We start from the raw sequence: 13,746 nt of genomic DNA, 5'->3' as shown, positions 1-13,746 counted from the left end.
GCAGTTGATATCCGTTTGACTATGGCAGCGCCATTTAGCGGGCCATCTGGTTTCCCCCTTCAAGCTAGACAAGTTTTGTTCTTTGTAGTTTTCTCGTTTAACGCTTAGTTCGTGAGATATTTGGTCTGGTCACGATCAATGGACTACCATGTAGGAGTGATTAACATTGCAAGATCACACATTGATGTAAGCGCGACATAAGTCATTGCAAATGAGAAATGCAGGTATTAATAACTGGAGTAACCTCCAGAATACTGAATATAAGCATGCAAACGTGCGTACATTGTGTTCTGTGGATGCCGTATGTAAGTTTGAGGGACGGAGTTTCATACCCGTCGCACTTTGGTGGTCAATGCATTGAAGGATGACGCAGGCCTTGTAGTTCGATGATGTCATATATGTGGTGGATTGGAGATTGACTTGCTCATCGAGCAGGCCAAAGCTGCACGTGGGCACCCAGTAGAGCACGGTGGGGTGCAACACCGCTGTATCAGCGACAGTTATCCTATTGTAAACCACCCAACACCCTCCCCCCAGGGAATGCCGTTCATCAGTGAGCGTACACCAGTTCGATTCCCCAGAGTGACGAACAAATATGCAGTGAGGGCGCATGCCATAGCCACGAGAGAGCTCGTACTGCCATACGAAATCGGACTCCAGACCATAACTGCAAGTGTAGGCCCAGTGAATCTAGCATCCATGCAGGAAGGTTGGTTGGAGGCCCCGAAAGTGCCTCTTTCTAACCAATACACGGCCATCACTAGCGCCAAGGCAGAACCAGCTTTCGACAGAAAACACAACACACCACCTCCCTACCCTCCAACGAGCTGTCGCTTGAGACTGCTGAAGTCGTAAATGTGGGTGGGTAGGATCAGTGGATTGCACGCTACACGGCGACTCGCTCGAAGCTGTCCTTGAAGTACCCGATTTATGTTACTGTGGTGCCAATTGCTACTCAGATTGCTGTTGAAAAAGCCGTACGTTGCGCCAGAGCCATACGACGAACACAGTGGTCTTCTCTCTCGGTTGTGCGACGCGGCCGTCCGGGGCCCGGTCTTATTACGATCGTACAACTAACCATCATGTACAGCGGCTACATCCCTGCCAAGTCTTTCCGCAATATCGCAGAAGGAAAATTCAGCTACTCGTAGCCATATTACACGACCTCGTTCAAACACAGTGAGGTGTTGATAATGGCGCCTTTGTTACGTTAAAGACATTCTTGACTAACATCAAGTCACCACGTCCCATCTCAAAGGTAACGACAGTTATAGCGTGTATTTAAAGCAGACCCAATTTGTATCGTCACACTGGCGCTATCAGCGCAACACTTATACGACTTGCGCGAAATATGAATAGTCATCATCCTTCAGATACAGAAACGCGCCAACCAATTTTGTTTGTGTCGCACAACTGCTTCTTGCTGATGCGGTTTTTTATTCCATTGGTGTAGTTATACCACTTCGAGATATTATGACAATGGTGCCGAACCCAGACATGAATACAGACATGTGTCTATCGCGCCTAACATATACATTCCTTCACGTTCTGGACCAATTCTCAGACATCTTTAGGAACATGTCGAAACATATCTCCCAAACGTCAGAGGTGTTGGTAATCCCACTTACATAATACTTGAAAATACATGTGTTGTGCAAGATTACTAAGTTTAAGCTTTCAGATCACCGAAACACTCTTTGAAAATGTTTAGTCTGTGAATGAGAAGATATTTATGTTAGAAAACAGTAAATAAATATTTTTATTTCGTGTAGAAAACAAACATCACACCTTAAACGTAAGCCAGTATGGCTGACATTCCACCAAGCTAACGTCACAGAAAAACCACCTACAATGCTGTATCACCCACATGTGACTTACAGAAAAATTTTGCAACAACTACCTGTTATTTGTGAATGGTTTTTCCTTAAAAATGTCACTCTCAAGAATAATTTTTAGTCGAAAGGCATTTTGACTAATGTTTTGTTCGCTGAAGACCAAATTGAAACATATGTAATGTATATCATAATTGTAAGTAATGTCTCTAAATGTCATTTATTTGGCTTGGAAGTATATTTTTATGCTAATTTCATTGAAATAGGCTTGCAAGAAATTGAAATATAACGGTAACTAACGTTTTTGTAAAACAACTTGCGTATATCTGTCATTAAATGGTATTTGATCTGTAAATCCGCTTCTGGTATGAAAACATTAATATGGTATGTATAGATATAATCAGTATCATAATAAGGCTATATTAATTAATTCAATGCTGATAAAAAAGGTAGCGCCATGGTTGGATTCGACAGATTGTACCGCGGTAGTGTGAAACAAGCACACTCACTCTGGTGTGTGACGTAATCGTAATGCCTCATATAAATCACCACACATCAGAACTGTTTTAATTAACCATTCCACAACAAAAGTTCTACAATAAACGTTCTTTTACGGAGATGTCTCGTTAAAGCTTGTTCCAAAATTGAAAGGTATATGTCAATATTTATATAAGCTACTTGAGGAACATCACCGTATATTTACTAGCAAGAAGTACTGTAAGTTAAAGTAGATTGACTGATTCCATATGACGAGTCCTCACGACCTTATCTTTGGAAACTGAAATAATTAACTCGAGAAAACTACAGTCGGATACTGTCATTATTTCATCTCTAATTTCTTTATTTAATACCTTAGCCGGGGGAAGAATACCCCACAAGGCTCTCACTTACATTTAACCAGGCTTTCTAAACATTTCTCATTACATTTATTACGATAAGCTTATTACACTTTCCATCTAATTCACAACATTAAACAACATTATCAAGTCATTTTATTACAGAAAATAACGTAGTTTACAGTACTTCGTGAGAAATACAGCAAGAAAGGCAAAATATATGAGAAAGGTTTAAACCATGAGTGCTAGCAGAAATAGACAAGAGGCAAGGGTGGAACAGGGAGAGCAAGAGGAACGTGATCGAAGATAATTATTGATGGAAGGGAAAGAAAATAACGTGGCTGACTGAAAAATGAAAAGAGAAAGTATCATAACTGTATTAGCTGTACTGTTGGTCTCGAGTAGAAGTGGTCACATAGGGAAATTCGGGGCATAACAGAATTGTGGGTAATACTGGGATTGTGCTGTTTTCTAGACAGGAGACTGCTGCAGCGTAATGTAGTGGGCTGTCACTGTAAGGAAACGTGCGACACCCGTTTTGATTTAGTCGTTAATTGTTAATTGTACGCTCTTAAATGACATGTAACGTTAAAGTGCATGACGTTCGCTGGACGTTTGTTATACAACACGCTTAACTCTGTCAATTATTATGCTCCACAAACGTTGTTAACCTGAAGTGTGGTCTTCGGGCGGAACTGGACGGGACAGAGTGGGATAGTGTCCCATTCTGATCCAATAATTTTCGATAGAGGTAGATTTTAGTCTTTATGTTTCTTTTTGCCCTAGTTTTTCTAGAAAGACTGATTTACAGCAGCGGAATAGTAAATAAATGAAACTGGCTGTTTCAAAAATATCACCTACTGATATGGCAGTTTTAAAAGGATCTCAGGAGTTTAACGTAGCACCCAAATCAACGTTAAACTTACGTTTGCAATCTAAGAATAATCCCAACTATAGAGCTGACGTATCAGATGGGAAATTTAAAAATGTGTTTACTGCAGGACGAGAAGACGAACTGGTAACACACTTGAAGTCAATTAGAGCAGATGTTTTAGTCGAACCACGAACCATTTCAGTGCATCATTGGTTTATCAACTAGCAGAGAAAATTGGATTACCACACAGATTTGACTAAAAAACATATCTAGCTGGCCAGTACTGGGTTATAGTATCTATTACTAGGCAACCTACATTGCATTTATTCGAATGCCTGAAAATACGCCAGGTGCGTGAGTAATGGGATTCAATAGTGTAACAGTAGCAGTAACAATGAATGTGTATTAACTATTAAAATTTTTGAAAGTGACATTGAAATTTTTTCTTGCTGCAACAATTTTTTCGAAGATTGCTTAGACTAAATCGGTCATTAAACAAGTTTAAGATGATATTCCCAATGATTTCAGAGATTGTACGTTGATTTCCCAAAAGATTACCTCACCATGTTCTACCCTGTGAGCGCGACGGAATGGGAAATATGCAAAAATTCATTTGAAAGTAAAGGTATATTTACAAGAAATACATAATATGCAGTTGTAAGCGATTTTCATGAAAGGTGCTTTATATTCTACTGCTAGGAGATTTTCTTGCATCTTTAAGAAGTGTTTACTTGTGTTCCTTTATCACAAAAAAGGTCGTTAAACATTGAGTACCCCGTTGCTTTCCCAGTTCCCCTACATTAAGTTGTTGCGCGACTTTCTCAGGCGACAGCTTCTTCTTGGAAGTAGCAGGGCACTGATTTGCGCACAGAGCGCAGGGTTGCGGGATCCAAAGGCGTACGGTGGCAGTAGGGAAGGAGTTTCTGGATGTGTTTCTTTTATGGACGCACGCAGCTAGAGTTGCTAGATAAGTGGGATCTTGATGACGAGCTGACAGGTACTTAACCTCCTATACGAGATACAGCCAGTGCACATACAATGAGGAGCCTATCTTCTGGAACTTCAAAGTCTTAAAAGCATCAGATTCCACAACGAACACAGTGGACGCTATTTAGATAGTGATCATAAAATTAGATTTTGTCATGGGAGTCCAGGATTGACTAACATTTTAATTTATGTTGACAGAATTACAAACACCGAAAACTGTATCGCTTACACAGGCAATGATCACGAACAGAGAGAAACAAAAGGAAATTTTGTTAAATTTGTCAATTTACTTGTTTTAAAAAGTTTACTTTTGTTACCTGTCACTGTTAAACATGATGTGTACTTTGTAATGGATATGGAGTTATGTTTACCACATTGTTTTTAATTCTTTTAAGTTGTCATACTTGTACAAGAGGTGCATAGAGTAGACATTCTGAGTACCAGGTTATGCTAATTATGTTTGGCATGATCTTTATTGTTTACACTTCTCTTAACTTTCTGTGTTTTACACAGGGATCATTTTAATCTTCTGAATAACTGAATATCTGAATTATACGTTTATTTCGCTTGATATTTTCCACTGTTATGATAATACTCATACGTAATGAGCATTTGATTGCGCATATTTAATAGTTGGTTATCATGTTAACATTCCACTGTAATTTACAACAATCAACGTTCACAAATCTTTAATGGTATTGGCCTGAAGATGGCAGTAAAATGCAATACAATTTCGAGTAGTATAATAGGTAATGTACAGTTAAATTATAAAAAGAAAAAAAAATCCTGTAAAATTACGGTTGTTGTCATGAAAGAACTAGAGCAAAATAGTTGCGTAGACACAAACTGGAAGATGTAGAGATAGAAGCTCTAGCACATGGTATAGTGCTATGAATATTTTATTGAAATAGAAGGAATACCGTTACAATAACTTATGCCGATTTTATGTCACTGATATAGCAATCAGAAACACATAAACTGGCATACTGAACTAAATATCCTTTTGTTTCTCTTTATTTCTCTTTTACTACTGATCATGACCAGTGTAAACCAATAGAGTATCAAGGGCTTCAGATTGCGTCAACTGAAAATAAAATGTTAACAATTTAGTCAATCTTAGTCTCCGAAGACAAAATGTCATTTTATGCAAATCGTTTATTTAATTTCTTTTTCTGGCGGTTCATCTTTTAGTTGTGATCACGACTAATGTAAGACGATACATTCTGAAGCATTTTCCGATTCTGTGAAATGAGAATCCGTAATATGGGGTGCTAGGCTACAGTAAAGTGTAGAAGCTGAAAGATGTCGACTCGTGTTAACAATCCTTACCGTATTTTGAATAATCAGTCCTGGTTGGACCGACCGAGACACGAATGCACTCCATGAACTCAGATAAGGAAATTAATCTCTCGCACAACAGACTGAATAAGGAGAAGGATTTGACCCTCAAAAATAAGTTTTGGGTGTCAGGTATTACAAAATCATTAGCAATTATTAATTCGAGCGGTCAATGATGTTCTGACTTAATAATAACTGCTAGGCTACAAAAAAAAAAAAAAAAAAAAAAAAAAAAAAGATAACCAGCATAGAACATAAGAATGAAATAACTATTTATTAGATTCCTTTGACAAGGCCTGTAAGGCATAGTGACCACTATCCAGACAGGTCAGTCTAGAATTTATAATCGTGGCAGGACGCACGATGAATACTCTGATCAACCCAGGCAAGAAGATGTAGATGACAAATTCAAATGTGTAAAAACACGAAATTTTGAGAGTCAGAGATCCAAATTACCATATAGCTGTTTTTTAAGCTAACCAAGGAGCTGCCTTCCCACTTTGGAACATAGAGGAATTTGCCGTCCACGTCAAGTGCCGTTTGGAGGTCGCCAAAGCTACCACACAAGAAGAGCAACAAAATTTTGGCAGCGACTTCCGTATAGCTTCCCATGTGAATGCTACGAAATGAGCATTTCTTGGCCAGCCTGGCTTACTTCAGTTTATTAAAAAACTAAAAAAAAACCTCGATTGCGAAAAAAGCACCTAGTGTTAACCTAGGTTTCGGGGTAGATAACTACACCTTCATCAGAACAACGATAAAACCCACAAGGGCCTAGGAAGACCTTTGTCAATGATTAAAAGAACACCATAGGTATACATTTATAAACGAAAAAAAAAATGGAAAACACAAACAGTACACCATTAAGTTAAGTAGTGGTTTTGACTTTGTACAAATGTACTGTTTGTGATTTCCTTTTTTTTTTTTTCTTTTATAAATGTGTAGCTATGGTGTTCTTTTAATCATTGACAAAGGTCTTCTTAGGCACTTGTGGGTTTTATTGTTGTTCTGAAGAAGGTGTAGTTATATACGCCGAAACCTAGGTTAACACTAGGTGCTTTTTTCGCAATCGATTGCTGAAGCGCTGCGATGTTGAAGGTTCTTACTTCAGTTTTCTTGGAAGGCCAGTCGCGAAGCATACCACCACGATGACCCTTTGGCTGAGATTCCAACTAGTACAATAACTTCTTTTGCTTTGGGGTTGGATATGTGTAATTGTCCTTCAGATCAAGCATTTTAGAAGAGGTTCCTAACAGCTCATTACAGCAGCTGCATTTCCAAGAAATATGAGTGCACTTCACGGACAGTGTTGTTCTGATAATGCAACTTACCTGCCATCGGCCGATCAGCCCAAAAACCCAAAGGCCTTGTAATGGCCCTTCCTTTAGAAGTCGGTGATTCACCAATGGCACTATTCGTGGCGTAATGTAACTCATTAAATAAGGAGCTTGCAAATAAATATGAAAATGAATGGAGATGCATGTCAGCTAGTCAGTATTTGCTGTACTGATATATGCCATGATATGAACTGTACAGATATCTACCATTTGGTACAGTCGTTATACGGATTGAAATAAGTCGTTGTAATAGCAATGACATTTGAAACGTTATCTGTATAAACCTTAATGACGCGTTTAAAAGTAGTCGTGAGCTTTTCGTTGGTAGTTACTAATCACTCTAATTAACTTGAATTTAATTAAAATATGAAATTACGTACGATTTTATAAATTCTACTGCTTAACAAACTAAAATTGTTTTTTAACTAGATAGGGTTACATATTGTAGAGCAACAAATTTTTTGCTTCCATAAAAACGATATAGTACTGCTGTGTGGTCCTCTCTTACCACTCCATCCAGTGTGTGACATCACGACTAATAGTGCTTCGTCTTTTTACAGCCAATACGTGGGAGGACCATGAACCGAGCAACCTGTCATGAAGCTGAGAAATCCAGCCAGTGGCGTGATTCACGGTGCTGTATAGGAATGGCGTCGGCGGTCTTTCTGCGGAAGAGAAGAGGTGCCTGTCAATTAGTTGTGCTGTTGTCGCTGTACCCTGCGAGCTCCTGAACGGCTTTCGTGTTGTCTCCTAGTGGCCCGAGTATACACAGAAATACTCGCTTCCTGTGCATTTTATAAGACTGTTGCTTACTCTGAGTGCTGACTGTGCGTCTGTGGAATCATCATTATTATGCGGACAAACTAGAAAATGCATCCTCATCTCGCCATGGCTGCCTGTGACTATCAAACTACTGTAGGCCGATCAGCTCCTCTGAGTGCACAGTATCAGTAAACTAACAATTAGCAGAGTACCAACGTAAATATATAGTTTGGTAAGTGGAGAGCAGATTTGTCAGACGGTTGCATTAACGAAATCTACAATTAGATTGAGACAGTTTGGGTACCATCAGAAAATAGAAATTTCAATACAGTGTATCAGATATGAGTAACCATCAGGTGAAATGGTGGCATCAATGGGAATCGTATGTGGTTAAAGGTATAAGAAACAACTGCGATTACGCTACGTATGTAAGCTCAAAACCTTTGTTTTTTTCTGTGTCATGCAAGAATTTGAGAACTACAGTCGTGTAAACAATCACTTTGTTGTGAAATATTGTCATTTTGATGGGCACATGTTACAGCTGACATGGCGAGTAGAGATTATGGATGTCGCAAATACTCTTATACTACGTCTGTTCCATACCATTTGTACTAGTATAACATAATCAAGCGTAAATGCGAAGACTAACTTTGTACACGTGTAAATATATCGGAGAAAACTACTATCATTTGTACAATGAGGCATAGAGAATGCATATGTATATATGGAATGACTGATATTGTAGTTTTTTAGTACGGAAACTTTGTAACCGAACTAACAGGGACAAGCTTTAAAATGCTTCATTAATACGAATGACCTTCGTAATAAACGGATTGTACAAAGATCTGTGCATTAGTTTTATTCATTAACTCCGCTCCTGCCAAACCAGTTTCAGTACTCTGATAGGTATCAAAAATGTCGAAAAACGAAATGGTGCTGATGAGCGAAAGATAGGGAGTGAACTGAGACATTAGACCAAAGATTCCAAGGCTGCTACCTTCCAAAAATCAGTTTTAATTGAGTAATCATTTATCTGTAATCTCGCTATTCCTTTCTTTCTATAGTGATAGATGAAGAAGATAAAACAATTTACCGTCCTAAGACCATAATAATCATACCTGTCTAATCTTGTCATAGTCCTTTCGGTTCAGCACATCGCAAACACCGAACATCACAGAAGTCTCTTTTCTCATAGTAGTGTATTCTTTGACTGCCCCCACAACGTCCTCTCTTCCCTCTATTCCTTCCTGTTATATTGTTAAGAATTGATGGACACCTTCATACACAGCCCATTAAGCTTTCCTATTAGAGTTTCACGTGCGATACATCATGTGTATCAACTTTCCTGCGTTTCTGTTTTCATATTGCAGATCCATCATCAACATTTACGCTCCTCTGCACATCGTCACTTCTAGCCCCACCATACAGCATGTTACTGTCTGAGAAAGTAGCTAAAGTGGTATGTTCTCTATTTCCTCAGCTCTTGTACATAGTAGCCCACAAGCACCTGTCATAAATGGAAAGCTTCATAGCCTAAGTTATTTTGTCCGGGAACGAGAATTACTAAGATAATGGGAAAAGGAGTTACTACACTCATTTTGTCCTCCTGCCACTCTACGGAAGTCTTGATTACCTTAACAACCAGTCGACGCATTCTATACCCGTAACACTACGCACCTAGCGATCCTCTATTTGGTATTTATATGTCACCTACATTGTTTATAATTTGTTTCTTAAGTTACCTAAAACATAAGACTGGTATTCCTCTTCAACAGAAATAAGGTTTTGTCGGTATTCTTAACGGTTTATATGACTCGAACACGTTTTGTATTCATGTACTATGAACAAATAACAGTATTGGTAGATCACACGACATGAAACAAGTCTGAAAATCGAAGGACAAATAAAAAAAAATCATTAGAATTTTACTGCATATAGTCTAGCAGCTTCTTATAATAGTGACTGGCTGCTGTTTCGGTCTCTAAAGCGATTATACACTCCTGGAAATGGAAAAAAGAACACAATGACACCGGTGTGTCAGACCCACCATACTTGCTCCGGACACTGCGAGAGGGCTGTACAAGCAATGATCACACGCACGGCACAGCGGACACACCAGGAACCGCGGTGTTGGCCGTCGAATGGCGCTAGCTGCGCAGCATTTGTGCACCGCCGCCGTCAGTGTCAGCCAGTTTGCCGTGACATACGGAGCTCCATCGCAGTCTTTAACACTGGTAGCATGCCGCGACAGCGTGGATGTGAACCGTATGTGCAGTTGACGGACTTTGAGCGAGGGCGTATAGTGGGCATGCGGGAGGCCGGGTGGACGTACCGCCGAATTGCTCAACACGTGGGGCGTGAGGTCTCCACAGTATATCGATGTTGTCGCCAGTGGTCGGCGGAAGGTGCACGTGCCCGTCGACCTGGGACCGGACCGCAGCGACGCACGGATGCACGCCAAGACCGTAGGATCCTACGCAGTGCCGTAGGGGACCGCACCGCCACGTCCCAGCAAATTAGGGACACTGTTGCTCCTGGGGTATCGGCGAGGACCATTCGCAACCGTCTCCATGAAGCTGGGCTACGGTCCCGCACACCCTTAGGCTGTCTTCCGCTCACGCCCCAACATCGTGCAGCCCGCCTCCAGTGGTGTCGCGACAGGCGTGAATGGAGGGACGAATGGAGACATGTCGTCTTCAGCGATGAGAGTCGCTTCTGCCTTGGTGCCAATGATGGTCGTATGCGTGTTTGGCGCCGTGCAGGTGAGCGCCACAATCAGGACTGCATACGACCGAGGCACACAGGGCCAACACCCTGCATCATGGTGTGGGGAGCGATCTCCTACACTGGCCGTACACCACTGGTGATCGTCGAGGGGACACTGAGTAGTGCACGGTACATCCAAACCGTCATCGAACCCATCGTTCTACCATTCCTAGACCGGCAAGGGAACTTTCTGTTCCAACAGGACAATGCACGTCCGCATGTATCCCGTGCCACCCAACGTGCTCTAGAAGGTGTAAGTCAACTACCCTGGCCAGCAAGATCTCCGGATCTGTCCCCCATTGAGCATGTTTGGGACTGGATGAAGCGTCGTCTCACGCGGTCTGCACGTCCAGCACGAACGCTGGTCCAACTGAGGCGCCAGGTGGAAATGGCATGGCAAGCCGTTCCACAGGACTACATCCAGCATCTCTACGATCGTCTCCATGGGAGAATAGCAGCCTGCATTGCTGCGAAAGGTGGATATACACTGCACTAGTGCCGACATTGTGCATGCTCTGTTGCCTGTGTCTGTGTGCCTGTGGTTCTGTCAGTGTGATCATGTGATGTATCTGACCCCAGGAATGTGTCAATAAAGTTTCCCCTTCCTGGGACAATGAATTCACGGTGTTCTTATTTCAATTTCCAGGAGTGTATATTGCGACAAATACTCTATTACTCAGTTTGCTTAATAAATCTCATTCCTCATTTAGATAACAATAATATAAATAAAAGTTCAGCTGATTATGTTTTAATATAAAGAATGAAAATACAGAAATTACGTGAGTGTTGCTATTCTTTGCCATCTCTTTACGACTCTGCGGTTTATCATCTTCCAACTTCAAAACGAATTCTTTTTACAGAGCAGCTTCCCAATACACAAGTTGTGGATGCGTCATACAGATGGCACAATGAGTAGCATGAATGCAAAATCTATGTTTCAAGGGAAAATATGTGCTAGCCGCTTCAAGATATACATGTAGATATTACAGATATTTGTAGTCATTCTCCCTCATTGGCTGCATAGGTTCCTAAAGAAATATATATATACTGACGATGATCCGTAAGTTACTGTAGCAGCATAGTTAGGCGAAAGCAATTATCAAAGGTGCTTAAGTCCTGAGGCGGCTATGGAAGAGCTAAAAAACAAGTAAAACTTATGAAACATGGAAGTTCGCGATCCATATTTACTAGTAAATAATGTGAACATCAAGTTAAAATAAAAGTTCTGCTATGGAACACTACATAACTCACAACAAAATATTTCTAGTCAGTTAAAAAATTATTTATTTCCCTAGGTGTTCACTGAAAGAAAAACTGCTTGGAATTTCGTTTAATTTTTATAATTTGTAACTGCAATCAGGGAGTTTTCTCAACTTCTGATGCGCACATATTTATTCCCATAAAGAAGAGGTTTCTAGTGCATAAAAGAAGTTTGTTCTCTTTTCTACATTTTGTGAATATGTCAAGTATAGTTTGTTAGGTAACTTTTGTGTAGTTCTTGTTGACATGAAAACAAATTGTAATGGATTTCCCTTCAACATTTCTGTTGTTTCTGCCACTAGACATGCATTTTGTGGATCTTTGAAACTGCACCAACACATGGGTTTGAGAGAAATATCAGATAGCCGTTTATACAGCGAGCAACTGGTAGATTACATAGTGCTTCTCAAACACCTTTCCAATCTGTCACTTTCACCTGCGAAAATAGAGGAATACGCTGAAGTGGTGGCATAGTCTGTTCAGACTGAAGATGATTTGCCCACGAAAGCTGCTACCAGTGGAGGCAGTACAGGAAGCATGGAAACATAAGTATCTCACCTGCTTTTGACAGAACGTTGCAAGAAAGGGGTCACATATCAAAAAACACCGTTGCTACTGTCACTACTGTGAACAACGGTGTAGTTTTGGATTTGAAGTATTCATAAAGGATGAATATAGAAAGAATCTAGTAAGGAAACAAAGGACACATCTGCTACAAGAATTATGAGGGTGGAACAGGAAGTAATGAGGCTACAGCTGCTCTGAACGTTTTCAGCAACTCGGAAATTGTAGTGATGTTGTAGAGATGTACACTCCTGGAAATTGAAATAAGAACACCGTGAATTCATTGTCCCAGGAAGGGGAAACTTTATTGACACATTTCTGGGGTCAGATACATCACATGATCACACTGACAGAACCTCAGGTACATAGACACAGGCAACAGAGCATGCACAATGTCGGCACTAGTACAGTGTATATCCACCTTTCGCAGCAATGCAGGCTGCTATTCTCCCATGGAGACGATCGTAGAGATGATGGATGTAGTCCTGTGGAACGGCTTGCCATGCCATTTCCACCTGGCGCCTCAGTTGGACCAGCGTTCGTGCTGGACGTGCAGACCGCGTGAGACGACGCTTCATCCAGTCCCAAACATGCTGAATGGGGGACAGATCCAGAGATTGCTGGCCAGGATAGCTGACTTACACCTTCTAGAGCACGTTGGGTGGCACGGGATACATGCGGACGTGCATTGTCCTGTTGGAACAGCAAGTTCCCTTGTCGGTCTAGGAATGGTAGAACGATGGGTTCGATGACGGTTTGGATGTACCGTGCACTATTCAGTGTCCCCTCGACGATCACCAGTGGTGTACGGCCAGTGTAGGAGATCGCTCCCCACACCATGATGCCGGGTGTTGGCCCTGTGTGCCTCGGTCGTATGCAGTCCTGATTGTGGCGCTCACCTGCACGGCGCCAAACACGCATACGACCATCATTGGCACCAAGGCAGAAGCGACTCTCATCGCTGAAGACGACACGTCTCCATTCGTCCCTCCATTCACGCCTGTCGCGACACCACTGGTGGCGGGCTGCACGATGTTGGGGCGTGAGCGGAAGACGGCCTAAGGGTGTGCGGGACCGTAGCCCAGCTTCATGGAGACGGTTGCGAATGGTCCTCGCCGATACCCCAGGAGCAACAGTGTCCCTAATTTGCTGGGAAGTGGCGGTGCGGTCCCCTACGGCACTGCGTAGGA

The 13,746-nt window shown here is 41.4% G+C and overlaps 1 protein-coding gene across 1 annotated transcript in view; it reads left to right on the top strand.

The window, feature by feature from the left end:
• The window catches only part of LOC124805157 (carbonic anhydrase-related protein 10-like), a 383,495-nt gene extending 374,741 nt beyond the window's left edge, over positions 1-8,754 (top strand). Inside the window, exon 10 of the mRNA XM_047265635.1 lies at positions 7,765-8,754. Coding sequence (XP_047121591.1) covers positions 7,765-7,805 — 41 coding nt within the window. The 3' untranslated portion in view covers positions 7,806-8,754. The remainder of the gene's footprint in view (positions 1-7,764) is intronic.
• The last annotated feature ends 4,992 nt before the right edge of the window (positions 8,755-13,746 follow it).

The sequence above is a fragment of the Schistocerca piceifrons genome, chromosome 7, assembly GCF_021461385.2.
Source record: "Schistocerca piceifrons isolate TAMUIC-IGC-003096 chromosome 7, iqSchPice1.1, whole genome shotgun sequence".
Lineage (NCBI taxonomy): Eukaryota > Metazoa > Arthropoda > Insecta > Orthoptera > Acrididae > Schistocerca > Schistocerca piceifrons.
This window is presented reverse-complemented; position numbering and strand designations above follow the sequence as displayed.